At 36.2% G+C, this 25,365-nt stretch overlaps 2 protein-coding genes across 3 annotated transcripts; both read right to left on the bottom strand.

Moving 5' to 3' along the window:
* Positions 1–1,608: 1,608 nt before the first annotated feature.
* Positions 1,609–13,522, bottom strand: LOC135610873 (uncharacterized). Of its 2 annotated transcripts, none has more exons than XM_065105875.1 (6): positions 13,065–13,522; positions 10,005–10,075; positions 6,554–7,404; positions 5,006–5,129; positions 2,356–2,681; positions 1,609–2,256 (listed from the first exon to the last, which is right to left on the bottom strand). In XM_065105875.1, the coding sequence occupies exons 1-6, from the start codon at positions 13,366–13,368 to the stop codon at positions 2,133–2,135; spliced, it is 1,800 nt and encodes a 599-aa protein (XP_064961947.1). In that variant the 5' UTR covers positions 13,369–13,522; the 3' UTR covers positions 1,609–2,132. The 2 variants fall into 2 exon arrangements, with proteins under 2 accessions (XP_064961947.1, XP_064961948.1); XM_065105876.1 differs by having other exon boundaries at positions 5,006–5,126; positions 13,065–13,521.
* A 613-nt stretch (positions 13,523–14,135) lies between these two features.
* On the bottom strand, positions 14,136–23,795 carry LOC103983481 (DDT domain-containing protein DDR4). Its single transcript, XM_065105874.1, has 12 exons — positions 23,328–23,795; positions 23,116–23,226; positions 21,368–21,454; positions 21,251–21,288; positions 21,089–21,170; positions 19,425–19,531; positions 19,127–19,283; positions 17,074–17,166; positions 16,805–16,928; positions 15,704–15,746; positions 15,427–15,612; positions 14,136–15,338 (listed from the first exon to the last, which is right to left on the bottom strand). The coding sequence occupies exons 1-12, from the start codon at positions 23,778–23,780 to the stop codon at positions 14,621–14,623; spliced, it is 2,199 nt and encodes a 732-aa protein (XP_064961946.1). The 5' UTR covers positions 23,781–23,795; the 3' UTR covers positions 14,136–14,620.
* Between the last annotated feature and the right edge of the window lie 1,570 nt (positions 23,796–25,365).

Raw genomic sequence — 25,365 nt, 5'->3', positions numbered from 1 at the left:
AAAAAAAACAAAAAAACAAAAACCCTTCTTCGAGAAGCGTCTTCGATTTTCGATTCGAACAATATTTTTTATAATATTTAAAATATTATTTTTCTTCTCTTTTCATATGGATCGATCCATAATTGATCCACCAGTGGTGCAACTTTTGGCACCAAAAGAACGTAAGAGGCTTTTCAATTAACCGTCGGATGTCTTTAAATATATTTTTATTTTGACATATTATTATATGTAAAAGATAAGTCAGAAAAGACGAAATGAACGTTAGGGGGCCCTTGTTTTTTTTTTGCTAGACACGTGTCAGTTACGGAGAGGAGAACCATGGTGCTTTTCTGCAGTGGGGCGTGCAGGGAATCCGAGTAGAAAAGGGCAGTAGGGGATCGAGTGACTCGAGCCTTTACTTGTGTCTTTACCAAAGCGGATCGAACTTTATGTGGTGGGGGCCTTTACGTCACTTCGCATCACTATCATTGCGATCTCTTCTTTAGACGTCGCCATCGCCAGCCGTCTTTGCGCGTTGAGTCGAATTGGATTGGACCGAGACAGAGAGCGGTTGGGTCTGACCATTCGACCGGATGTCTTGTTCGACCAGGTTTAGTTATACTTGACCCTGCACGCGCTATGCACGAGATGTCAATTCCTATTAATATATTTTTTGAGGAAGAAGAAGAAGACTTGCAAATGAAACAACAAATTCAGAAAACAAGAAAAATAAAAATATTTGACATAAGATTTACGTCATCCAACATATTTTACTCATATACATTGAATTACTGAAATATAATTAAAGAAAAAGATTTTTTTTCAAAGAAAACAGAGAAAAAGATTTTTTTTATATATTTAGATATATTAGAGAAAACAGAGGAACACTCAGTTACCACATACATGAAAACAGTGAGCTACATAGAATATTTATAGAGCAATGAACTCTTAATTTTCGACCATCACTTTTTTTGGTTTATATATAAGCAGAAGTCCGCGGAATATGAATTCCTTATCCTCCGATCGATCTGTTTTTGGTCAAGGGATAAAAAAACATCGATCTTTATTATAGGATTATCTTGTGAGAACTTGTGATCTACTAAATAAATCTCGGTTTTGTTCGTCCGTAAACTCTACTCGAACTCTTTCACTGACTTCGTCTTCAAAGTACATGCAAGCCTCGACTATGAAGAAACCTAAAGAATGCACGGACGTGTATGCAAATGAGAGGATGAGGATGACTATATCTTCGATGATACAGCTTGTGAGAAAGACATGATGGATCCAACAAGATGACAACAAAAAGATAAAAAAAGTATAAGGATGACAATAATACTCGGAATCACAAAAGAAGAGAAGAGTATGAATTGTTTAGCAAATCTTCTTGGGATTGGCAACGAAGAGACAGCTTCCATGTCTCTTCCAATTGCAAGGAGCCTCTCCAACACGGCCTTCCCCAATCTTTATTGGGGTCACTGACTCTTGAATTAGCTTGTGTTTTCTTTGATAAGATACACATGCTTTGCCCATTGAAATCATGTTCACAACCATCATGTTCACAAATTAACCAATTAGTTGTGGCACCCGAAAGCATATTATAGGCAAAGGGAGAAACCACAAGCACAAATATACAGCAACCAAGAATAAGAATCACATGATTTTAAATGTGTTTAGTTTCTCCATTGGTACAAGCAATAACTAATGAGATATAAATACAGAAGTTGATGCTTCTAGATGTAACAGGGAAACATATAGATAGCGCTATCTGTTGAAAGAACAAGTGTCGTGCAATTTTTGGATGCCTCCAAAAACAAAGACAGTCACTTTTGTGTTTGCCCCAATTGAGCTATTCTTAGGGAAGGAGAGTCATTTTGGTGATGGGTTCCGGTATTTTCTGATGCTCTCCACTAGCCCTCTGCAATGGTCAGCATTACATAATTCTCAGGAAGGAGAGTCGTTCTGGTGATGGGATCCAGTATTTTCTGATGCTTCCACTAGCCCTTTGCAATGTTCAGGATTACACAACGATCTAATCCTATTTTGTCCTCTTCGTAGGATGTGTACATGACTACAATCAAAATAGACAACACAATAATATGCACAATGACAGTAACCATGATAAGTTCCTAAATAACCACCAATAGTGAAGGTCTCTATTGTTGAGGTGATGTTAGTTTATTGTGCTCAGGTTCATGTTTTATTGTTGAATCTCCACCCATCAATTCATGAAAGGAGGCCTCCACTTTCACTGGTTGTGTTCTCATGCTATACGCATTCCTGCAATGGAAGACAAAGAGTCCATAATTACATATCTAAAGCACCAGTATAAAAGATGTGATCCAAGCATGTCAAGAAAATGCATCATCGTAGTCGTACTGTGCTTGTAGTTGAGGAAGTTGGACATTAGACATTTGTTTAAACTGCTGGCCTGATTGAGCATGCTGATTTGACATAGATATCTGGTGTCGTAATTGTAACTGTTGTTGTTTATTCAGTGTACTGAACATGCTCTCCATTGGAGATTCCGTCATGTTTTCTAACTTGACATCCACCATGGGTTGATCTTTGTCCATGATGACCATAGAGCCACGAGGAGTGGCTACTTGACGGCGGCGTAATTTGTCCCATTGCTGCTGCTGTTGAAATGCCAAGTTCTGAGGATGAAGCAACTGCATCTGTTGCATTTGAATTTGTCTCTGGATCTATTGTAAACATCTAATTTAGTTCTCTTACTGTTTGAAAACACACACAAGAGGAAGAAAAAAGGAAACAACCTTTTGAGGAAAAAAGTAAGCATGTACACACATGGAACTGATATGATACATGGATATGTTGGCACATAAAATCTTTGGAAATAAGATATGATATAGAATGGTTACGTAAATAAAAATGTTTAAATATATAAGCACAATATACGTGACAAGGCTTATCAATTCCTAGAATGTTTGAATTTTGGTTACATGTCATGATAGACAATATCAAGTAATTAATTAGCACCCTAACATATTCATCATACAAAAGAAATATTGTACCTTCAAGAATATAAATAAAATACCAAATACTTATCATAAATGATGATCATATAATTATTTTGACTACAACCACCATAAACTAGTACTTAGTACAAACAATTTACAAAGATTTAACCAATCATATATCAATCTGATGAAAATAAAATATCAATAATCAAGAAAAATGAAAGTTATCTCACGAAGTATATGTGAAATGTCCTCAAGTGTCCAATTGTCAATAACTTTTAGAAGATTAAATACTTTCAGGGGTATCCAGCACATTCTTAAAAGTATCCAACAAACCGTCTCCATATGTATAAGATATACACATGGCAATCAATTCAAAGTATCTACATTTTAATGGCAGACTGGAATCTATTATGAGTATCTACTGCAAGTTCAATTGCAAAACATTACTTTCAGGGAAGAACACCTGTTTCTTATAACCATAAACATTTTCAAAACCCTAATGAAGATAAATATTCTCAAACTTCAAGTTGCAATCTGTTCTTGGAAACATTATGAACTCATTGTAAAGAAGTTAGCTGAAACTCTCATCTGTATGTCTTCCTATAATTATCTCTAATGCCCTTCTGATGATAGCTCCCCCCTACAAATCTCCAATCTTTTTGCTAGGAAGGATACATCTGGCTACCTTTTGTGATGATTGCATTTCCTCTTTGTTAATCCAATCTTTTGATGACATGGATTCATCTGGCTATTATATATGTTGACACAAAAATTAACACTTACAACTGTATATGAACTCCAAAAGCAATTAATCAATAAAGGAAAATCCACTTTAACTTCTCAAATCAACTCCACTTCATCTTCAACTCCATCTCAACTTCTTAATTTATGCATCTGGACCAACTAAAAAGTAAAACTTATAGCCATAAAAAAAGCTGCCTTCTAAGAAGTAATCATAAAGATAGAGAGAGTAAAATGGGGTGTGCAAACATTTCTATGTGCCATATTTTCTATGTTTTCATATGATTGAAGCAATACAATTAGGAATCCTCCCCACTATTTCACGAAATTCGAGCTTTACATTTGAATCTTAAATGGCAAGGCAATCATTGTTTAAAAGGCTTTTTTTTTGTTCACTGTGTTACATTTATAAAATGATATTAACATTAAGGATGAGGCTACCATGCAATAGTCAAATAAAAGCTAAGAGAATGAAGAGGACAGGTATAAAATCTTAAATGAAATGATCTAGCTGGATATTATGGTTGAAAGAAGTAAAGAACTATATAGTCCTTTTCTACCATACTGTCTACTACTATTGTATGGAATTGATTCTCATCAATGAATTGCTGATCAAGACCTCAGATCTACTTATTTTTATTTCATGGCAAAAAAGAAACATAATTTGAGCACTCTAGAGAATTGGATTGCGGCATCCGCTAGACAATTTTCTTCCTCAGTGCAAGCATTATCTCAAGAGCAAGAAATGATGGTCAGGTTTAGGAGTCAACAGGCTTGACAACAGTATGACCAGAAAAGCTCAAGACACTCATTAACTATATAGTCAAACTACTTACTATGTAGGATTGCGTGCAGTAATGGATGTAGCCTTTAGTCACGATCATTATCAATTTACTTTCAGTAAAATAGTTTGACCGATCATTAATTATCTATATTGTTCAATCCATGTATAGCAGGGCCTGCAACTACTTAAAAGACATTCCAGGAAATGCAAAACTCGAAACATAAAATACCTGAGATTAATACACTCACTAAGATATGCAATTGTCATGATTAAATCAAAATCATGACCATAAAAAATTAAGCATAGTACAAATTGTATTCTCCACTTAGTTCTTAGATTTGTACAAGGACCACATGAGCTAATTCGGTCAAGGAATGCAATGCCAAGTTATACAGCCTTCTCACACAGAAAAAACACAGAACTTATTGGTACAACCCTTGAGAACATTTTTCTTTAAACTGTATTAGCCAGGAGCAGAAGTATTCAACTAATAAAATATGCAACAGGGGAATTTTCTTACTTGTTGAGCTTGCAAAATCATGTTCTGTTGTGGTGATTGCATCACACGAACATTTTGATGTGCATGCTGAGTGAAGCCCTTATTACCATCCTTAATAACTTCTGATAAGATTCCAAGGTTACTGCTAAATAAGAAATCATCACAAGCCTTGTTTGAATAGGGGGGAAAAGTTGACCAATACAGGAATAACATAATACTACATAAGCTCAATCAGGAGAAAAGCCTCATTTAGATATCACCTAGTAAATGGATTACCTTTTATTATATTCACTTTTTCTAGTTGAAAATCTAGAGTCTCACATTACTATTTTATAGACATTCAGAATATGTATTTTGCTGCTCATAATTTGGTTTTGCAACCCAAAGAACCAAATAGGCCAACATACTGTTCTTCATATAATTTATTCACATCGTCAAAGAAAGTTATCACCAGTGAAACTATGTGATTTAAATACAATCTATGTTATAACCTTGCAGAGCTCAGTAAATAGTCAGATAACTCTATCTTCTTGGCAACAGGCAGCTTTTGTCAAAGCACTTCATAACAAAGATGTAGAATTGGAAATTAACTCTCAAGGTTAGCATGCATGAGAAGATTCTTCATCAGCCTTCTAGATAATAAGCCAACCACATCAATCTCAATGAAAGAGTAGACATAAAATTTGCTTATTTTGCAAATTTTAAGGATTGCTTATGCAGTATAATTTCCATAAGTTACACATGCCAAGTGCCATGTACCATTTCATACAAAAGTCAGACCTTTGCTAACATATTCCATGGAGCAACATGAAAGCATGTTACAGGGAACATAATGCATCAACAATGGCTAGATATATTTGGTATGTGTCATGGCAACATGATTCCTCATATCTGGAGATTCTACCAATCTTGCTTCTACATAAGCAGAATTTCTAATTCCAAAACTAGAACAAATTAGATATGCACAATTCTTGGTAAAAACTGAAGTTTAGTTGAACATGTATTATGCTGTTTCAAAGACCAAAATACCCATGGTGGTGAAAACAGTAGTAAAGAGCATAATTAATATTTGCAGTAGTACTTGCAGACAAACTTAAAAAGCAGACCAGTGCATGCAGATCCAATAATGCCGGGTTTGGATAGAGTCAAGATTAGCAATCTTGTCCTTGCAAGGAAAGAAGTTATTTCCATGACTAAGAAGAGCTGATGCTTCTGAGGACAAACATGGGAAACATATAATACAGAATATGTTTTCAAAAAGTGGACTAAAATAAAGGTCTTTACCCTGTAGGTGCCAAGCTTATGTTGAGTCCTTTTTTCAGATTGGCCTTTTCTATTAACTTTTGTTTTGCATTTTCTTTGTAGAAACAATACCTTTGTTTCTAACATCTTCTAGAAAGATATATATTTTCTAATGTTTCATGTTGTATGATGCAATGTCTTGACCACAGGAGAAAAAAAAGACACTTGAGGAGAAAAAGTTTACCACGTCCAGTCTCTTAAGAGAAAGAGACAACCAAGCACTTGAGATCAGATGCATACATGAGTGCACAATAGTAACAAACATACCTATATCCTGCAGTTTGCAAAAACATCTTGAGGAGTTCAATTGATGAGAACTGCCTTCTGTAGCTATCACTCAAAAGCTTCAAGCTGCGGCCTAATTTACAGATATGACTACTCAAAATTTCTGAGAAAATTTCCACCGAGAATTCAGATCCACCTTCAAAACCCACCTTTGCCAATGTACTCGCTACTACCTTGCGAGTCATCTTGGATGCTTCCTCAGGACCAAGTGGTTTTTTCTCCGTTCCAGAACCATCTTTTCCCCTATATTTACCTCCAACCTTATGATATTCAGGCATGATGCCAAACCTTTCAATCATTGCCGGGCTCCGGCTTATTATGGTAGGCAAATTATCAAGAACCTCACGAACTTCAATATTCTGATTCTTCTCTGTGCCATTGCTTGGTGGGATAGCACTATCAGGTACACAATTAGAAGGGAACATTATTTCTGGAAAAAAGGTATAGTCTTCATCAGTCAAGTTAGTTAAATTAGAAGCACTCTTTGAATGCACAGAAGATCCATTTTCTGCCATAGGAACCCCAGTAGCCACATTCTGATCCCCCTTAAATGTTTGTCTCTTCCTTTTATGTGTATCACATAGCTTGAGGAACATAGACATTCCCTCAGATGTTCTCTTCTGTGGTTCCTTGTCACAATACGGGAATGTATGATGTCTCATTCGGTACTCACGAAGAAATTGGCTATACCATGTATCAAGGCGATCCTCAAGCCTATGCCTTGGGAACGAATTTATATTGTCACCTTCATGGTACTTTGGCCCACTATTAGAAGACCTCTCATATGAATGCTCATTCACTTTGCTGGTGGTGAAAGCTGTTTTAATTTGAATCTACATCAGTCAAGAATTACATTGCTTATTAGCAGAAGGGGGAAAAACAATATGTTATATGTTCTTTACTTCCAAAAAAACTATAATTATAGATGAAAACGAATGCATAGGATTTTTGGTTAATAAATTAAGGCAACAATTTATAATTTAGCGATAAATACTTGAGATTCAAACAACCATAAATTCAAAGGCTTCAACAGTACAGAATAAATGTTGAAGCAAGAAACTACATTTAAATATTAATATGCTTTGATTTTTCATTGACATGAATGTTGAAGCAATATTGGTCACAGATCATCACCAAGCAAGTGAGCATGCAACAGAGTTTGGCATAATTATTAAAGCATTGGGGTATCTTGGTTGGAGGAAGTGGCTTACCCAAGGTGAAATTACAATGGAGATGAACTGCTTTAACTGTTTGCTTTAAAGAACTGAAAACCAGCAGAGAAAATGAACTTACGCCACAAAGCCCAGTTTCTTAGAAATAATTTACATCATCTGAGAACTAAGGTCGAAGTCATTTTGGAAACTGAGTGCCCATCTACTAATATATTTCACTATTTCTCACCTTCCAAATGAAGTGAAAATGAAACACCATTTCCAAAAGCAGACCCCCAACAGGTCCACATGAGTCTTGTGTGCGCCACCCCCCGTTCTCTCTTCACTTTGATCCTTCACCTATCCAAGATAATAATAATAATGGAAACTGAAGATCCATTTTTTCCTTTTCAAACTCATATATACTTTTCTTGGTTTCTGGATCCTTTTTTGGATTTCATATATCTTAAATTTTTGGATCTGTTTCTTGGGATCCTGTAGAGATCTGTTCTAATTTAAGACACTGATAACTGGAAAAATTAACTTCCGGGGCATAAAAATTGACATTATGGTTCAAAAAACCACCATGACCAATTCATATTGGATGGTAAATACCAGTCCGATGGTGAACCGGGATGTGGGCCAGCCCTTTTCGGGTGGCTTGGGTCAGCTTCAAGGGTCACTGCTCGGTAACCAACTAAGACCATATTTGCCATTTGGTTTTTGCCCATTATTGAGCCTGGACCATGCAGTAAGCCACCTTCTGGTTCGGTTACTCCAAGAGACCCATGCTGGGGTCTCCTTGGGGTCTTTAAAGAGGGCTAAACAACCCTCTTTAACTCCTCTTCTCACACTCCTCTCAGACTCTCTCAAATCTTTAAAGAGCTCACTTTATCAAGAAGGTTCAATTTTAAGATCTGGTCCGTTTTTTCTTTCAAATTAGGTAAACATCCAAGCCTAATTTCTTAATGTAATCTCTTTTGTTTGTTGCAGTTATGTTGGGATTTGTTTAATGTCTTCCATCCAGACCTTTTTCCCTAATTAAAGTAGGCATGAACCTTGAGGATCTAAGCTACATCTGCGAGGATGAAGACTACATCCTTGTGGATCTATCCAAGATCTTCTCCATTTGGATCTTCACAGCAAGGTAAAGTGTCACAGTCAATTAATACTATTAATGCAAGTGACAAGCAATATATCCAGTTCGACAATGAGACACCATCACCCTCATAATATGCATCTCATGAGGTCCATGAAGATAGAAACGACATGGACAACAGAACTTCTACAAATGGTAGCTGGCATGAACAGTTACATGTTCCTGTTTATGCACACACAAACAGGTGGTACGCGGACCTAGGAATAATATTTCAGACATGCAACCAGGGACACGGATCACGAAATACATGGATCCATACAGCTTGTTTGTGGCTGCAAAGATAGGAAAGAAAAAGGCAATTGATTCATACAAGAAGATGAGATGGAGCCTACATGCTGTCAAATATAATAGTGGTGCATCATATTCACAATCTTCCTGCCATCTTGGATCTCATAACCAATAGTTACATTGTGATAATTGGTATTTTTTCAGTCAATTGCATTGTGACATACAACAACATTATAGTGACAAGAACTGTAGCTCCAGTGCGCTACATCCTAAAAAAGTGACAGGCCATCTAGGTGAAAAATGTCAGGAAGAAGTTCAAATTAAAAACTTACTGCAGTGCATCATGAAGCAAACAAGACTTAACAGCTATCTGTCAACTAGGAAGCATGGTTAAAAGAGACCATTGGGGTTTTTGCCTACTCCATTGTAGAATATCAGATCTACTGCAGAAAAAAAGTTATAGTGGATATGCATCCAGATGGCCACTTTAGGAATTGATCTAGAAAGTAGAAACAAAGCCTAGTTCTACCCATTAAAAAACAAAGGTCCTAGATCGCATATATTTAAATACTCTCTAGCAATCACATCCAGTGTGTCCAAGAGGCAACCAAATGAAATTCACATTTTTATATATGCACATGAAAGTGGTTACACGTGAATCTACTGTTAAACAAGAAAGATACATATATTGCTTTGCAAAAAAAATAACATTACACAACTCTTCCTAATGTATGAAAATCTTCTAAAAATAAAATTCAATTTGCTGTTAAAATATGATAGAAAAGTTTTGGATAAAATGAATTTAATAAAAATTAAAACCAAAATTATGGATAATTAGCATTTATGTATAGTTGTAAACAACTGCATTATGATTAATAAGGTGGGCAGAGCTTACTTCATGTTGAACACCATCTTGTTGATCATCTTCCAACGAGTAATAAATATCATCCCCATGCAACTGCAGATCTGAAAGAAAGTTTCAAAAAGGAACCTAAATTTCAGAAATGAAAAGAAATATGGATGATTAGATCGAGAACAGATTGATGTATGATAATATGGGTAAAAAAAAATGATAATCATTCTCTGGAGAGTGAAGTTAATAATCTTCATTTTAATCCCCATTTTTCAACATAATCCTGTAAAGAAGTTACTCTAAAACTAGAAAGCATAATAATTTTAATAAAGCATCTAAACTCTCAAAGCCAAAACAACTTTAATAAAGTATTTAAATTCTTCCAAGGACTGTTGTCCTATACCAACCATGGCTGGACTGATACCAGTCAGTATCGATGTAGCGACACATGGTACATCGGACATACTAGAATTTCGAGAAGATGGCTGAAAAATCAGTTGAAATTAAAAAAAAATTATTTCAAAATTTTCTTCTCATATGTTTTTGGTATATAAATTCAATAAAGTATATCTAAGATATCAAGCAATAGAAATTCTAAACTAATGTGAACAAAGTTAGAAATTATTATCTCTTCGGACCCATTGAAGAACTCTATTGCACGGTCCTCTTCATGCTAAAATACCTCTAATTAGGACTTAACTAGTCACTAATCCCTAATCAATCAATAATTACCAATAATCTTAGGCTAATTACATGAAATTATGATAAAACACATAGACGTTAGGTGAAAATCTTAAATTGAAGATAACTACCACCTGATCTCAAGATTCCAAGCCACTTTGATTCAAATCAACCTCCATTAATCACAACTTGAAATCAAAAGAGTGAGAAAAAGGGTAAGAAGTGAGATTGAGAGTGAGAAAGACAGAAATGAGAGCGACAAAGTGTGTGAGAAAGAGAGTGAATGAAAGTAAGAGAGGGTGAGAGGAGGCAGCCAAGAGGGCGTTAAATGACCTCTAAAAGTGGGCCAATGATCAAATTCAACTGTTGGCACATGGTACCAGTCGAAAGTGGACCGTTATCAACCAGACAACTGTTACTGACTGGTACCATTTCGAATTTTGGCTGTGCCACCTGGTACAGTAGGTGTCCCAGCTGGTATGCCTTATACCACTGATTTCACCCAAAATCAGCTGGTCCAGGTTTCAGAAAATGTTGGACCAATTGTACTGCCCATACCATACCTTTATGGGTGAAATTACAGTCCTTGCTTCCAAGATAATAGTGACAGATAGTGAAAAGTTCGAAATCTAAGAGCCTATTCTTATGTTTAAAAAAAAATGGAAATTAACATATAAACAATGTAAAGAATGTCAGACAGATTAAATTGGCATTACATAAATCAGTCAATCATAAATTAACTACCATAAAGTCCATTTCAGTTTCTCAACCAATATAAGTTAATACAAAAAATGTTAATGTTACGTTCCACAAGGGTAGTCTGTGTCACTAAACAAAATAAAGAAAAGGTTGTGGTGATATCAGATCACCAAAGAAGGATGTCATAGCACCTAGAATCTGGTAACAATCCATCAGACACCAACAGGAACTTTTGTATTCAATTGAGGGCAGTGAATTTGACAATTTCGTAGGATGTTTAGGGCAATTCTCTGTCACTTGTCACTCTCCATTCTCACTCCTCTCATTTGCCTTCTCTCCATCTCTCTTCCTCTGTGAATGCTACTGAGGCACTAGAGAACCATCAGCTTCACCTTGAACACATTGCTATCGTGGAACTTCACAAGGAGAGGAAGTAACTAGACATGATGGGTCTGCAGCAAAGGCAGCAGTGTTAATGATAATGGTGGTAAGAGAATAACAGTAATCTAGGCATGGTGGTCCTAATCACAGAGGAGGGCATAAGTGAAAGGGTGGATCATTGCAGCAAGGGCCAAGGGTATGAATGACCATAGAGGAGTATGCAGAAAATTGAAGTTAAATAAAGCTTAGTCCAATTTTTTACCAAGATAATGAATTAAAAACAAGCTTTTGTTGAAAAGTCTTAGTCTGATGCTCCTTTACAAATCAGGGACACTAGGAATTTTACAAATGTAGACAACTTTGTATCCCAAATGCTTTTATTCCCTTAAATCCATGATGATTTGACATTTCATTGTAAAAGCAATTAAAACTCTACATGTTACTTTACCCAAAATGTTCCACATGGGCAAAAATACTTCAATGTGTAATATATCATTCTTCTGTCAGAATCTAATAGCACACTCAGCATGTAGACAACCCTCTTATTAATTCTAACAACTTCTTTAGTCACAGTTTGCAACAATTTAGTCACCGAATATTCAGTTCAAATACACCACAAGAATACGATAACCTTATACATGACATACATTCTAGTACGAATATTCTTCCATTGAATTGTACATCCTGGTAAGAACATGTTTCCATCAGCTAACACTATTCAGCACTCACCTCCATGAATACATTGAAAAGATACTCAAAATTATCAGAATATACCCTTCAAAAATCACACTAGAATGGATGAATCCAGTTAGCATCCAAAATATGAACAAGTGATTTCCTAAAAGACATTTTCATCCAAACACTGGAACAAGAAACAGACAACACATAGTAGATAGTTGGAACCTCATCATCAGGTCACATGGTCAAAAGTCCAAAAATGAGTTACTTGCTATAACTGAAAAAAAGCAAAACAAAGAAACACATATCAGCAAAATATTTGTAGATCATTCACAGCACACACACGATGTTACGATTTGTCCTCTTCAGAATATCAATCAGAGGATCAAGTTACTAAATTGTCTCTGAATAGCTAGCGCAACGAGATCCGTAACCCCACCGGTTAACAGAGATAATCCCTTCTTCGAGTTCCTTGTATTTAAAGATGCTTGATTATGATTAATTACGTATAAAATTAACATTTAATTAAAAATTAAAGCCGCAAGAGGAAGAAACAATCGAAAAAAAAGTCGATGCTTTTGTTTCATCCACCAGGGAAAGGTAAGAAACAGCTCTATTTCCGAGAAACCTAAATGAAGGAAACTGGGGGAAGGGACGGCTTACAATCGGGGTTGAGGTCGGCGAGGGAAGGGGCGCTGTTTCCGGCGGCGGGGGCTGGGCGGAGGAAGAGGGCGGCGGAGGCCTTGTCGAAGAGGAGGGCGCGGACGCGGAGCTGTAGGTGGAGGTGGGCCCGAGAGGGGGAAGGCGAAGGGGAGATGAAGGCGTCCCAGGCGGCGGGGGAGGCAAGGTTGTGGGCGAAGGCGGAGTAGGCGGCGTCGCCCAGCCACGCACGCCACGCGCCGCAGCCCTCGAGCCGCCGCGCGAGCTCGTAGCCCCGGCCGTCCTCCCCCAGCAGCGACGCCGCCATCGGGAATCGATGGATCCGATCCCTCCCGAGACGAGGCCGAAGCAAACCCTCCTCTCCCTTCTTCGTTCAATCTTCCCCCTTCCTTTCACTTATATTTGTTGGCAGCAGAAGACGCCGCACGGATTTTGGACAAATCCGTCCGAGAGGAGGAATAAGTGAAATCACTCTCTCACAACAACGGAAGATTTATTAGAATCAATATTGTTTTGACTTCCATCACAGAGCGATCGTCTTTAAAAATAATAATAATAATTTAAATAGTCATTATTGAATCAATATTGAAATATTTCTAAAGCTCTTGGACACGTCGTTATTGAAACTAATTCAATTTTATATTTATATATATATATATATATATATAGGTCAAATTTATAATAATTAATGTTAGCAAACCACAATAATATTTTAAATGTGCTATTCAAATAATTTAAAACCATATTTTATTTATAAAATTTTAAGGATAATGACTACAAATATGAATTTTTTTTAATTTTTACTTTCATTTTAGAGATGTTATTCACAAGTACGTACGAAAAAATTAAGAAGCGAATTCTGAAATTTTAATACCAATAATGAAAATGTTAATATGAAATGCATATACTGTTTATATTTAAATTTGGTGATACATATCTATTGCGCTGTTTTTTAATAGTCTTTATATTTCAAATAATATATAAAATATTATCCAAAATTAACGTAAAGGATTGACAGTACACAAGAACCCAATACTGCCAAAGGATTGACAGTAGATTCTAAAGACATGAAAATAACCTTGAAATATGACAATGAAGTACACGTTAAATTTTAGACAGTCACAATATGGACTATTTCTTCATAGAATTGCTACATGGATCGCTATCCTCTCAGCTAGAGTTTAACATTGTGCCTCTGCATGACAAAGAAGGCAACAATTAAATCCAGAAATTCTGGCAATTGATCAGCATAAAGGCGTATTATACATCGATACAATGAATTACTTCCTCAAAATTGCCATCGCGTATTAATAGAGTTGAAATCTCAAACTTCCAAGAGGCTGAGTACCCATCTACATTCTACACATTTGATCTCCAAACCCCAGTTCTGCAGTGGATGCGGATTGCTAATAGATGTTTTGTCATCTGCAAGCTCGTGTTGTGAGACTTGATGGCTTTCATGAACTTGTAGCAACCGTTGGTTCCAGACACCAGAAATTATCGTAAGCTAATACTCCATCAGAGCTGTGAATAAGCCAACCTGTTCTTCGGCAGACTCCCTAGAAGTCGCCTGTATCTTCATCCTTGGTGCTAGGGCCATCATCAAAACCTGTTCCTGGAGCAAGCTCGTTCAGGTCTAGGAACCTAATTTTTTGGACACCATCACCTTCGTGTCGGTTTCCATCTGTCTTTTCTACTGATTGTTGCTGCTCTTTCTGCTCAGCCTCAACATGGTCCATGGTCATCTTGTTCTCTGCTATTTCTTGACTGCCTTCTTCATCTTCATTCTGAGATTCTTGACTTTCTGTTGAAAGTTCCAAGTCATCAGATGCATCTGTTGCATTTGACTTGCTTGGCTTTGTGGAATCTGTATCTGTATCGGATAGCTCATATTGACGGTAATTTACACGTGTTCGCATAGCTCTCTTGCTACGTCTTAGGCCTGTCTGGAGTTCATCAACTGATCTCAATTTTGTTTCCCGCCTAGTTCGATTTGGCAACGTCCTATGATGGTTTGGCTCCTCCACATCTTCACTAGTACTCAAAGAAAATTCCTCTTCCTCATCATCTTCTGCATTTTCCTCCTCCCACCGGTACTCTTCATCCCCCTCGGAACCACTTGATGCCTTTCTCTGTTTTCGACTTCTCAGATATTCCTCATCATATACTGCTTCGCCTACGATGTCATCATCACTGTCAAAGTCTGCATCAACATCAGAAACAATATCCACAAAATCTTTCTCCAAGTATCTCTGAGGTCTTTTCCTTCGCCTATTGCTGAGTTCCATGAGTGCAAATGTGACTCAGATATAACAAATTATAATTTGAACTATACATCTCAATATAAGCACAAAAGAAAAGGTACCTGCGATCAAGAGGCTCATCCTGGTGTTCTACATCAGTTTCTTCATTGTCATTTGACTTCGGGGACTGTGCATCATAGTCAACTAGATCTATTTCTGAAGAGCCATTCCATTTACCATTAGTAGATACCTCAGTTCTCCCAACAACTGCTCTTCTAACGACATTCTCAGGTGAGCTCTGTCTTTTCCTAGATCATACAATGTAAAATCGGAAGAGTAAAGGATAAGCCCATATTCTTCAAAGAATATATATATGGAGAAAGGAGATGGTATACATACTTGGTAATTTTGATAGCTTCATTGATGGAGCGGTCATAATCATCTGAAAAATTGCTTAACATGTAACTTTCACTAGAAATCAGAAAAGAGAACCTAAACAACTACATTTCAATTAATCAGGAATAATCAATATCCTTAAATGCATCCACCTTTTAAAACTCAAAACTGCCAATGTCAAACGTTCACAAGATCAACTTTTCCAGCTTAAGCATATCTAGCCATGTCCTCTTCCAGATAATTTAGTTCTCATGTACATCAAAATCACCAAAATAAACACTTATCATAGTGCACAAAAAACTTGAGCATGACATCTTCGAGCCCACATTTTTCCACACATGAAATACTGGAACCTAGTTCAATGACAAGCTTATGTATGACAAAAGACCTGACTCACCACAGGAGCTTCAAGGATATGATTCACGAGATACAAAGAACTGGATACCAAGAAATTGGATTTCGCCCAGACCGGTATGTAATGCCTGCCTTACATTTATCTATACATTTATTTCCTTATCTTTGACAAATTAATCAACGGAACACCAGCTTATTTCACTTCAAATTGATCCTAGACTAATTACTCAGAGCCTTAGCCTATCGCAGTAGCCTCCAAACAATAAGATTACATCGTACAACATCAACATTTAACACAACAAAACCTCCCAATTAACAATAATAATCATGGTGCCTATCTCAAGGAATCAGAAACCAAAATGAGAAGTGGTCTATGGTAATATAAAAAAGGTCAATGGAATACATAGTTATTTTGCCATTCCCTCCCTAAAACCTAGTAATATATAGAGAATTAGTATGCCAACAATCAATCAATTAAATATCTAAAAGCACAAGGTTTTTGTGATACATTATAATAGGCTAATAGCATCCTAATTTCTAGAGATTATAGGGTTTCCACAACCAAAGAGAAAAAGGGAAAATGAGTGTGACGGCAATACATGCAACGTAGACACAATATTATGATAAAAGCACAAGAGTAAGCTAAGCAAGTAGTATAATCAAAACATTGTTCACAACATATTAAACATTGTGTTAGAACATCATAGTAGAATATCATTAAACTTTAGATGGTAAAATTAAGGATCTCACCAAAAGTATATGTGACAGGTTTTCTATCACGAAGAGCACGACCTGACGAAATTCCATCAGCAGTAAAAAGGCTGTCGAGGAGGAGGGCTTCTCTGTGTTGCTTTTTCAACAGCCTCTCCTTTTTCTGTTTGAATGACCAAAATATCAGAACAATTAGTAGACATTATTGACTTTAAATTATACAAGGCTATTACACAATTTATCGAATACCATATACAAGGCAATTAAAATTTAAAACCATAAGTATTAAGGTAGAAAGAATCCCATACTTTATGAATTTTTTCAATTTCTGGCAATGAATCAATCTTTAGTTTCTTCCCAACAGAGGCTTCTGTTCTATTTTTACTTGAAAAGAGTTTCTCCTGGAAACAAACATAGAAAATTAATATGTAACAGCTGACACATACAAAAGAGGAACTAACAAACCACCACTGATATCTTACATGATATACATTAACAAGTTTACAGTAAATGCATGAGCTAGCAAGACGATCATGCATTTGAGATGGTACCGCCAGAAATCAAGCCAAGATATCTCTTGTTTCAGTTGACAAGTATTGATGCAAAATGGAGGGCTGTCGTAGTGCAAACTCAAACTTTAATTTAATAAAAAGTTTTATCGGCAGACTCAGGCAACATACAAATGCAAAAGTAATTAAATAAAGAAATAACATAAAAAACACTATAAGGTTTCTTTCATCCAAAAATTCATCATATCCCATCTTAGTTGTTTAAGCGCCTTAAAGATTTATTTCCAAATTAATCATTCATCTATAGCTAAGATTGGAAAAGATAAAGGATTTTATATTATCTTCAAGTTGAACACTCATCTAAAACTACACAAAAGATATGATCTTATCTTATCATCAAAAGATAAAAGCTATAATAAGATAAAACTTATCCTAATAAACCCAACATCAAAATACACCAATTAGTGTTGTCAAAAGCATTAGGACTATAAGGCGCCAAGGCATCTTTTTGCTTGAGATGCTAGGAGCTTGCCTAAGCATGGCAAGATGCCTTACATAAATTATAAAGAATTGCTAAGGATAAAGATGGAAGAGGAGAAGCAGCGAATAGAGGAAAGAAGAAGAGGATGGGTAGAGAAGCAGGGAAGGCAGCGACAACAATGATTGTTGGTGTGGAGAGAGGAGAGAAGGACAAGGAAGAAAAAAAGAGGGAGGAGAGTGACAGTGGAGATGATTTTGGCTGCAGAAAGAGGACAGGAGAAGATAAAAGAAGAGGGTGGGAAAGGTGGGAGCAGGTACAAGTGCTACTCATGGAGAGAGGAGACTAGAAGAAGAAGGAGGGAGGGGATAAAAACGGGGAGAGAGGATGGAGACAATAACGGAGCACCAACAAAGAGAGTACAAATAAGAGGGACTGAAGAACAGAAGCGGCATATCAACAAGAGAGGATCATAGAGGAGGTAATCAACAGTAGGGGAACATAAATCCCCTAGGCCATGGCATGAACAAAAACAATAAAAGTAACTAGGTTGGATCTTGCACATTGAATTGATTATTGAGTCAGATTCGATGAATTTGGGTCCACAAACCCAGATGGGCGGGATACCCATGCCTAAACTGAGGTGTTCACCTAAGCATCCAGGCGAGCATTTGAGTGACGCTTAACAACATTGAATGCAATCCAAATTCCAACAAGCTAAAAACTTCTTTTTAATTGGGATGCATTAAATACTATACAACATGGCTTATCAAAGAAGTATTAAGCAGCATGACAAACATAAGGACATACCAAAAAAGCATACAACAGCATGTACTATGTAATTTATATTATTGAAACATAAGGACATACCAAAAAAGCATACGATAGCATGTGAATACTATCAACAATAATATCAACTCTAAGAACCCTAAAATTTAAAAACTTTGTTGTGTTTATCGAATAAAGTACTAAAAACAAAGGTCACGACCTTGATTCAACAAAGGAAAGAACTCAAACCTCATAAAGCAACAAAATATGTAAAAAATGTTCATGCATAAGCCATAAACAGAATATGACAGAGGCACATTAATAAAGTAAACATAAACTTATTTTGTTTTCCTCAGATTTCTCATTAAGTGCATTGTTAGCAACCAGCAAAGTATAACAATACTATTAATTATGAAAGCAAAGGAAGATGAATTTACCTTACCAAAAAGGAAAAAAAAAAAAAAAAAAAGAACATTAACAAAGGTATTGCTGAATTCTGCAGTTCATTTTCTTTTATTCCTAATGGTTATAAACAATTTATATTAGCTGCATCACCATGTGCATTGTGCAGTTAAACTACCAAACACCCAACAAGGAGAAACTCACTGAAACATCTTGAAATTCATCTAAGTTGGTTGCAACAGTTTCCCACTGAAAAGATATAACAGGGGCAGATGATGATCCCTTTGTCCTGATCTTTTTGGCTTCAACCCGTCTAATCTCCCGATATAATCGATGGCCAATAATTGGATCATCTTCATACCTACAAAATAAAGAAATTAAGCAATTGCCATATTTCAAATCATGAAACACGCAATATGACTATAGGGAAAGTATTAAGGATATAAACATGTATCAGATCTGGGGTCACTTGCAAAGATAACAATGAAGGTAATCAGGCTACCAATAAGAAATCCCATGTGAATCACCACCAATCCTTTCTTTGCGAAAGGCTGAGAGTTGAATGCCTCGTTTTAAGGAGTTGTCGATAAAATTCCGAATATCTTCTTGCTACAAAATGCAAAATATGAAGTCAGCTTTCAGTATCAAGTGGACCCAACCAAAAGGTATTTAAAACTCAGTTCAACATAGTTGAGGCTCTACTGTTATAGTTCAAATACAAAGCCATACTGTTGGTTCATAAAAAAGCTGGAAATTTGGCATCATAGTGGCATTTCTACCATATATAGTGCCACCCACAGCATTTGATACAGTACAAAAAGTGTATGCAAAAGGCCCAAGCAGATGATAAGGAAAAAAATTGCCAAAGAGCAGCATATAGGGTGCCAGCAAACCATGAACATTTACAAGGAGATAGTACTGATTGACAATGGTCAAAATACTGGTCCCACACTGATATTAGAACTCTATTAAAATAGTAAATGTCGGTACACTCCAAAAATATTTTAAGATATTATTAAATATCAATATGTGGTCAGTATACCATGATATCTACATTTTCCTTCTTTTTCAGTGTCAATGTTTTACTATTCTACATTGCAAGTTTTTTATTCCTTGATTTATGATATTTGAGTAGGCAATGTTTACATCAAAGAAGTGAAGAATAAGTTGAGGGGAATTTCTTTCAGTTTTACAACAACGACAACAACAAGCCGCAATCTTTCAACTATTTAAGGATGATGGCATGGATCTTTTATGCCATTTAATCTGAAGGACATCTGGCAATCACATTAAGACCCCTATGCTCCTCTCCACTGTAAACATCCATTTGTTATTCTGTAGGTAACATATGCATCAATCTCTCTGTTTTGTATAATAGATCTACCATACATAAAACTGTTATATACATCAACTTCTTATCCATCTACCTTACATAACATATTCAATTCTTCTCTTAATATTATTAAAATCACATTTCATTGTATTTAGTCTAAGATCTACTTAATTCAAAAATATTAGTTTCCAGTGTTTGGCTCTATAACAAGTTTAGCATTGATTAGATCTAAACTCTCATGGGTTATCTTGCATATGATTGGTAAATTCATCCATTACTAACATAAAATGGTAAAAACTTAAAGTTGATCCTTGATATAGTCCTATAATTAAATAAAACTCACTACACACACTCCTTATATATCCTTGGTAAGTCCACTATTACAAATATCTTTTACGACATCAATATAATTAGGCATTACATCTTTCTTTCCTAAGACTCACCATGATAAATCTCTAGCAACTCTACTATAGGTTTTTTTTAGGTCAATCAAAAGCATATGGAAATTGTTCTTTTTCTCTCTACATTTTTTTCATTAATTGTGATTTAATAAAGAAAAATATTCATGACTGATTTTTCAGTATAAAATCAAATTGCTTCTTGAAATATTCCTCAATCACCCTTTCTCAAAGTCTACATGACATCAAAGGAACCCTGAAAGAATAAACTTCATTTGCATAAAGAACAATCGGAAAGAGGAACTAAGCCAGTCTGTGCAAGGAAAAGGAATTAGCTATACATTTTTCAACTTGACACTCAAGATAGAAGCCCACATTAAACAACAAATCAGAGGTAATGTTATTCATGGATGAAGATTGATATAGTAGAAGCACCTCAACACGTATGTCACACAGTGCTTTCAAAATCAGTACACGTGTCCCAGGATCAAGAGTCTTATATGTCTCAATCTCTGCCCTGGAAAAAAGTATAATTTGAAGTAGTGTCAGCTGAATATGCTATATGTAACTTTAAACCCCCTGCATATTCGGACTCACCCATGGGATGCAACAATTGGTATCTCACCATCAGCAACCTGCGGCAAATAACAATTAGCTTATCCCATAATATGATCTCTTTGGTGTAATACTTTTAGCATCAAACAAGCTGCATACCCAGTGCCACCAATCTCTTAATTTCCTGCAGAGAACTGTAACCCAGGTTGCACGCCCTAATGCCATGCGAGTTACTGGAGGAATTGCCTATCAACATGCCAATGGGATAACAACAATAATGCATAATCTAACTTTTCTTAACAAATTCATATAAATCCATCTTTCTCAAGTAATAATCACGTGAAGTTACAAAAGAAAATCACGGCCAATAGTATCCTAACAATGCCAACAGATGAGAGATTTGTTTCCCAAGCCAGGATGGTACTCAAACTACATTACAGGAAAGAAATAAACAAACATAATAAATCATCAAAAGCAAGATCTATGGCTTGAGCATGCACAGAAAGATTAACCGATGCTGATTATAAAGCAAGATAATTTTAACGATATAATAAGCATGAAAAACCGAAAAACCCCAGTTACCTGGATAAGATGTTACTCCTAATAAGCACTAAAATAGAGACCATACATAAAGGATGCTAAAGTATAAACTAGCGAGTACTTCAACTTGCAGCTCACCTAAACTCGATTGTTATGAAATATATTATAAAAGAATAAAATTCATGATACACTTCTATTTTCAAATTCTTTTGTATTTTCAGTATTTATCCACAGTAGTTTAGTTTGCAACTTTTACTTTCATGTAACTGAACATTTGGAACTGTTTTAGTTAGCATAACTTCAAGGAGTATGAAAACATGTCAATGTCATCATCTTAGAATTTTTCCCTAGGAGTTTCACAAGAACTGAATAATAATGAACATTAATGACGCATATCACCAGAATAACTCAATTCATCTCACTTCTACTTTATATATCCTCAAAACAGAACATGGTTCTGATTTTGGTGCCTATGGGTTGCACATTTACCATGATGTCCAATGAGTGAGCAATTGTGTAAACAATTAATATAAAACTACATCAAAGAGCAGGATCATACCCTAGTCCAACAAAGAGTGAAAGTTATGTCACATTTCTAGAACTTGGGTCCACCCAAACATCATTAAGGAAATCATCACTACATATTCCATGATTAGGATATTACTAACTTAAAATTGCAATTCATATTATTGATATCATATAGCATAATTAATGCTCTTGAACCAAGCCTTCCGCTGCTTAAAACAAAAACCTGGCACTTAATGAAAATGCAGCAAGGTCCATTTAATAACAAATTAATTGAGAAAGAAGAGTGTGTGCTCCACATACAAAGAGATGCAGTTCATAGAAGAAAAAAAATTCGTGAAGCAAGAAATAATTGTTGGCTCTGTCGAAAGGTCTTTCATTTAATTATTCCAGAAAGTGCAAATTATTCAGCAATTGTAGTTATTCTTGGTCATTGTGGCCAAACCATTCCTGGACAAAAACCAAAGTGTTCATTACCAGACACTCCAGACCTTATGTTAATGAGTCAAAAGGCCAATGCCACCGACAGGATAGACAGAAAGATCAAGAATAGAGTTGCAAAAACCCACACTGATCCAGCGAGCCAGATAAGTTGCAGCTAAGATCTTTATTAGTAAAGTATCAGGAGGTACAATTCAAGGAAAGAAGTGTCAGCTTTTCAAGGAAATTCGCATTCAAAATCTGGTTATCAAAGAGAGAATTTGCAAAACGAGACAATCAAATTTGCAAGAGAGAATTTCAAAAACTTTACAGTTATTGAAACGACGATATGCAATGTAACACAGACCAGGACGACCGAAGATAAAACTACAATCTTTACGTTCAAACTAGAAAGAACGAACCTTTAGCAGAGGCATGTGCACGTCATCCAGGGTGCTGTTTGGCGTGATCAGCGCCGTCTCGAGTTCTTCAGCCGAAAACTCCATCCCAATATTAAGCAATGGTCTGAAAACCTAGGGAAACCAAGCAAGAACATAAGCAACCCTCGCAAACCCTAGCGAACAAAGCAAGGTCGCCTCGGGAGGAGGGAGCTTTACGGCAGGGGGGCGCTCACATGGAGGAAGTTGAGGACCGAGGCAAGTTCCCACATGGAACGGAGCTCCCACCGGGGCAGCTGCGACGGCGGCGGGGGCTGGACGAGCGGCATGATCACCCGCCCAGCCTTCTGCTGCTGCTCCTTCTCCCGCCGGGTGACGGGGCGGCGCTCCGGCGGCGGGGGCCGAGCGGCGGCGGGGGGGCGAGAGGTGCAGGCTCGTGGGAAGCGGGTCTTGCGGGGCGAGGGGTCAGCCTGCGGCGGAGGCGGCTGGAGGTCCTCCCCCGGGGAGGAGGATTCGTCCGCGGCCGGGGGCGGCGCGGCCGAGGGATCGTCGGGCATGGGAGCGAAAATTAGTTTAGATGGGGGGAGATCGGGCGGCGGGGAGGCAGGGGCGGCGGCGGGGGGCCGGTCGAGGAGGGAGGAAGAGGAAGAGGGGAGGAGGCGACGGCATGGAGAAGAAGCGGAGGCCATGAGAGGAAGGGGAGGGGAATTAGGGGAGGTTGGGAGAGGGTATTATGGGGTTTTCAACGCTATCTTCTCTATACTATGCTTCTTTGCCTCTCTATTTTTCTCTAAATATTATTTCTTAACGGTATATTATGGAGATCTTAAATTATTTTTTTATATATTTTTTAAAATTTTATTCTTTATTTTTTTCATAAAATAAGTGATGAAAAAAGCGGGATTTAAAGTGTCAATATTTTTTTTATTTTTTCTTCTCTTTCTTCTTAAATCCTCATTTTTATTATCTTTTTACTGAGAAGAGATTAAGAGAAATGTGGTGCTGCCTTAATTGCATTGTTACAGGGAAGTCGGTGATTAGTAAGTAAGCAGACATACTTCCATTTGGGTTCCACTTGGATCTTTGGATTGGGCTGAGTTAGTACATATTTCTTTCTCTCTCTTTATATATAAATATATTAATATTGTAATTTATCTGGACCATGGTCATAATAATAATAATAATAATGTTAAAATTTTAAATGATATTAACATTTTATATAATATATATCCTTATTAAATTGGTAATTTTGTACTTGATCCTCTAAATTTAAGATTAGAAAATGTGAAGCCAAATATACACATCTTTTTTTATTTATTTTTAAAAGTATTTGAAATCTTAATATCACATAAGTTTTTTTATTAAAAGATAAAAGATAATAAAAAATTTATATTTGGTATCCTCTAGGCCTCTCCACATGTTTCCTTCATCTCATCATCTTAACTAATACCATAAAAATTTATTCTAAAAAGATAAAATGTATGGTTTGACTAGTTAATTCACCAATTCAACCAATAAACCAAGGTCTAATTGCTAGTTTTACAGTTTTTTGCTTTGATTATTTTTTCATTCAATTTATTTGTTTAGCTTTATTTATGGTGTGGTGTTTTAACATCCTATGGTGATTTCACTATTTCACTAACTAATAAAAAAGAGTCCATGGATAATTAGGATAGTAAAGTGCTTAATCATTAGAATTTTGACCATCAAATACATTTAATTTCACATTTAATTTTTCTTGCTTATATTGAATGCAAGTGTGGGTTGGATATGATCCATTCAAAAAAAAAATTATATATTCGATAGTATCTTCTTCAAACATCCAAATATTTGAACATTTATTAATTGCTCCTTCAATTGTTATTGACCTCTAAAGATGGAATGAGTCTTAGGTTGATCGTCTGCTGGCTCAATCATTATCAGTGTTTTGAAGACAAATCCTGCCAAAATTATTATAGTTATCTAATTGGACTTGTTTATTTTTATAATATCAATATGAATGAACTTCAAACTACTAAATTTACCAATGTTAAAATAAGGGAAAAAAATGCTATTAGATTGTATTAGACCTTCCCATTTATCAAATACTATTAGTGACTTGATAGATTGAGAAGATCTTAGTCTCATGAAGAGTTAGTTACCTCTCATTGCCCAAATGTATGAGCATTTCACTTCACTATGATAAAAAAATAAAATAAGCTAAATTAACTTATTTGGATTGGAGACTTAAGTGATATTCTTTTAATAATGCAAATGCTAACTTCATTCTTTCCT

Source organism: Musa acuminata, chromosome BXJ2-4, assembly GCF_036884655.1.
Source record: "Musa acuminata AAA Group cultivar baxijiao chromosome BXJ2-4, Cavendish_Baxijiao_AAA, whole genome shotgun sequence".
In the NCBI taxonomy this organism is placed as follows: domain Eukaryota; kingdom Viridiplantae; phylum Streptophyta; class Magnoliopsida; order Zingiberales; family Musaceae; genus Musa; species Musa acuminata.
The sequence above is the reverse complement of the archived record's forward strand: the minus strand, read 5'-3'. Positions and strand labels throughout refer to the sequence as shown.

Bases quoted from the DNA above. Each gene is read 5' to 3' on its own strand.
- LOC135610873 (XM_065105875.1), bottom strand. From the start codon at position 13,368: ATGGCGGCGTCGCTGCTGGGGGAGGACGGCCGGGGCTACGAGCTCGCG. The intron at 2,682-5,005 runs GTAAGAAAATTC...TGTTTACAATAG, and splicing joins TGATTTTGCAAGCTCAACAA to ATCCAGAGACAAATTCAAAT. The intron at 2,257-2,355 runs GTACGACTACGA...CTTCCATTGCAG, and splicing joins CTTCCTCAACTACAAGCACA to GAATGCGTATAGCATGAGAA.
- LOC103983481 (XM_065105874.1), bottom strand. From the start codon at position 23,780: ATGGCCTCCGCTTCTTCTCCATGCCGTCGCCTCCTCCCCTCTTCCTCT. The intron at 21,455-23,115 runs GTTCGTTCTTTC...GCATGTTGATAG, and splicing joins TGCACATGCCTCTGCTAAAG to GCAATTCCTCCAGTAACTCG. The intron at 19,532-21,088 runs GTGCTTCTACTA...TGCATTTTGTAG, and splicing joins TGTGTGACATACGTGTTGAG to CAAGAAGATATTCGGAATTT.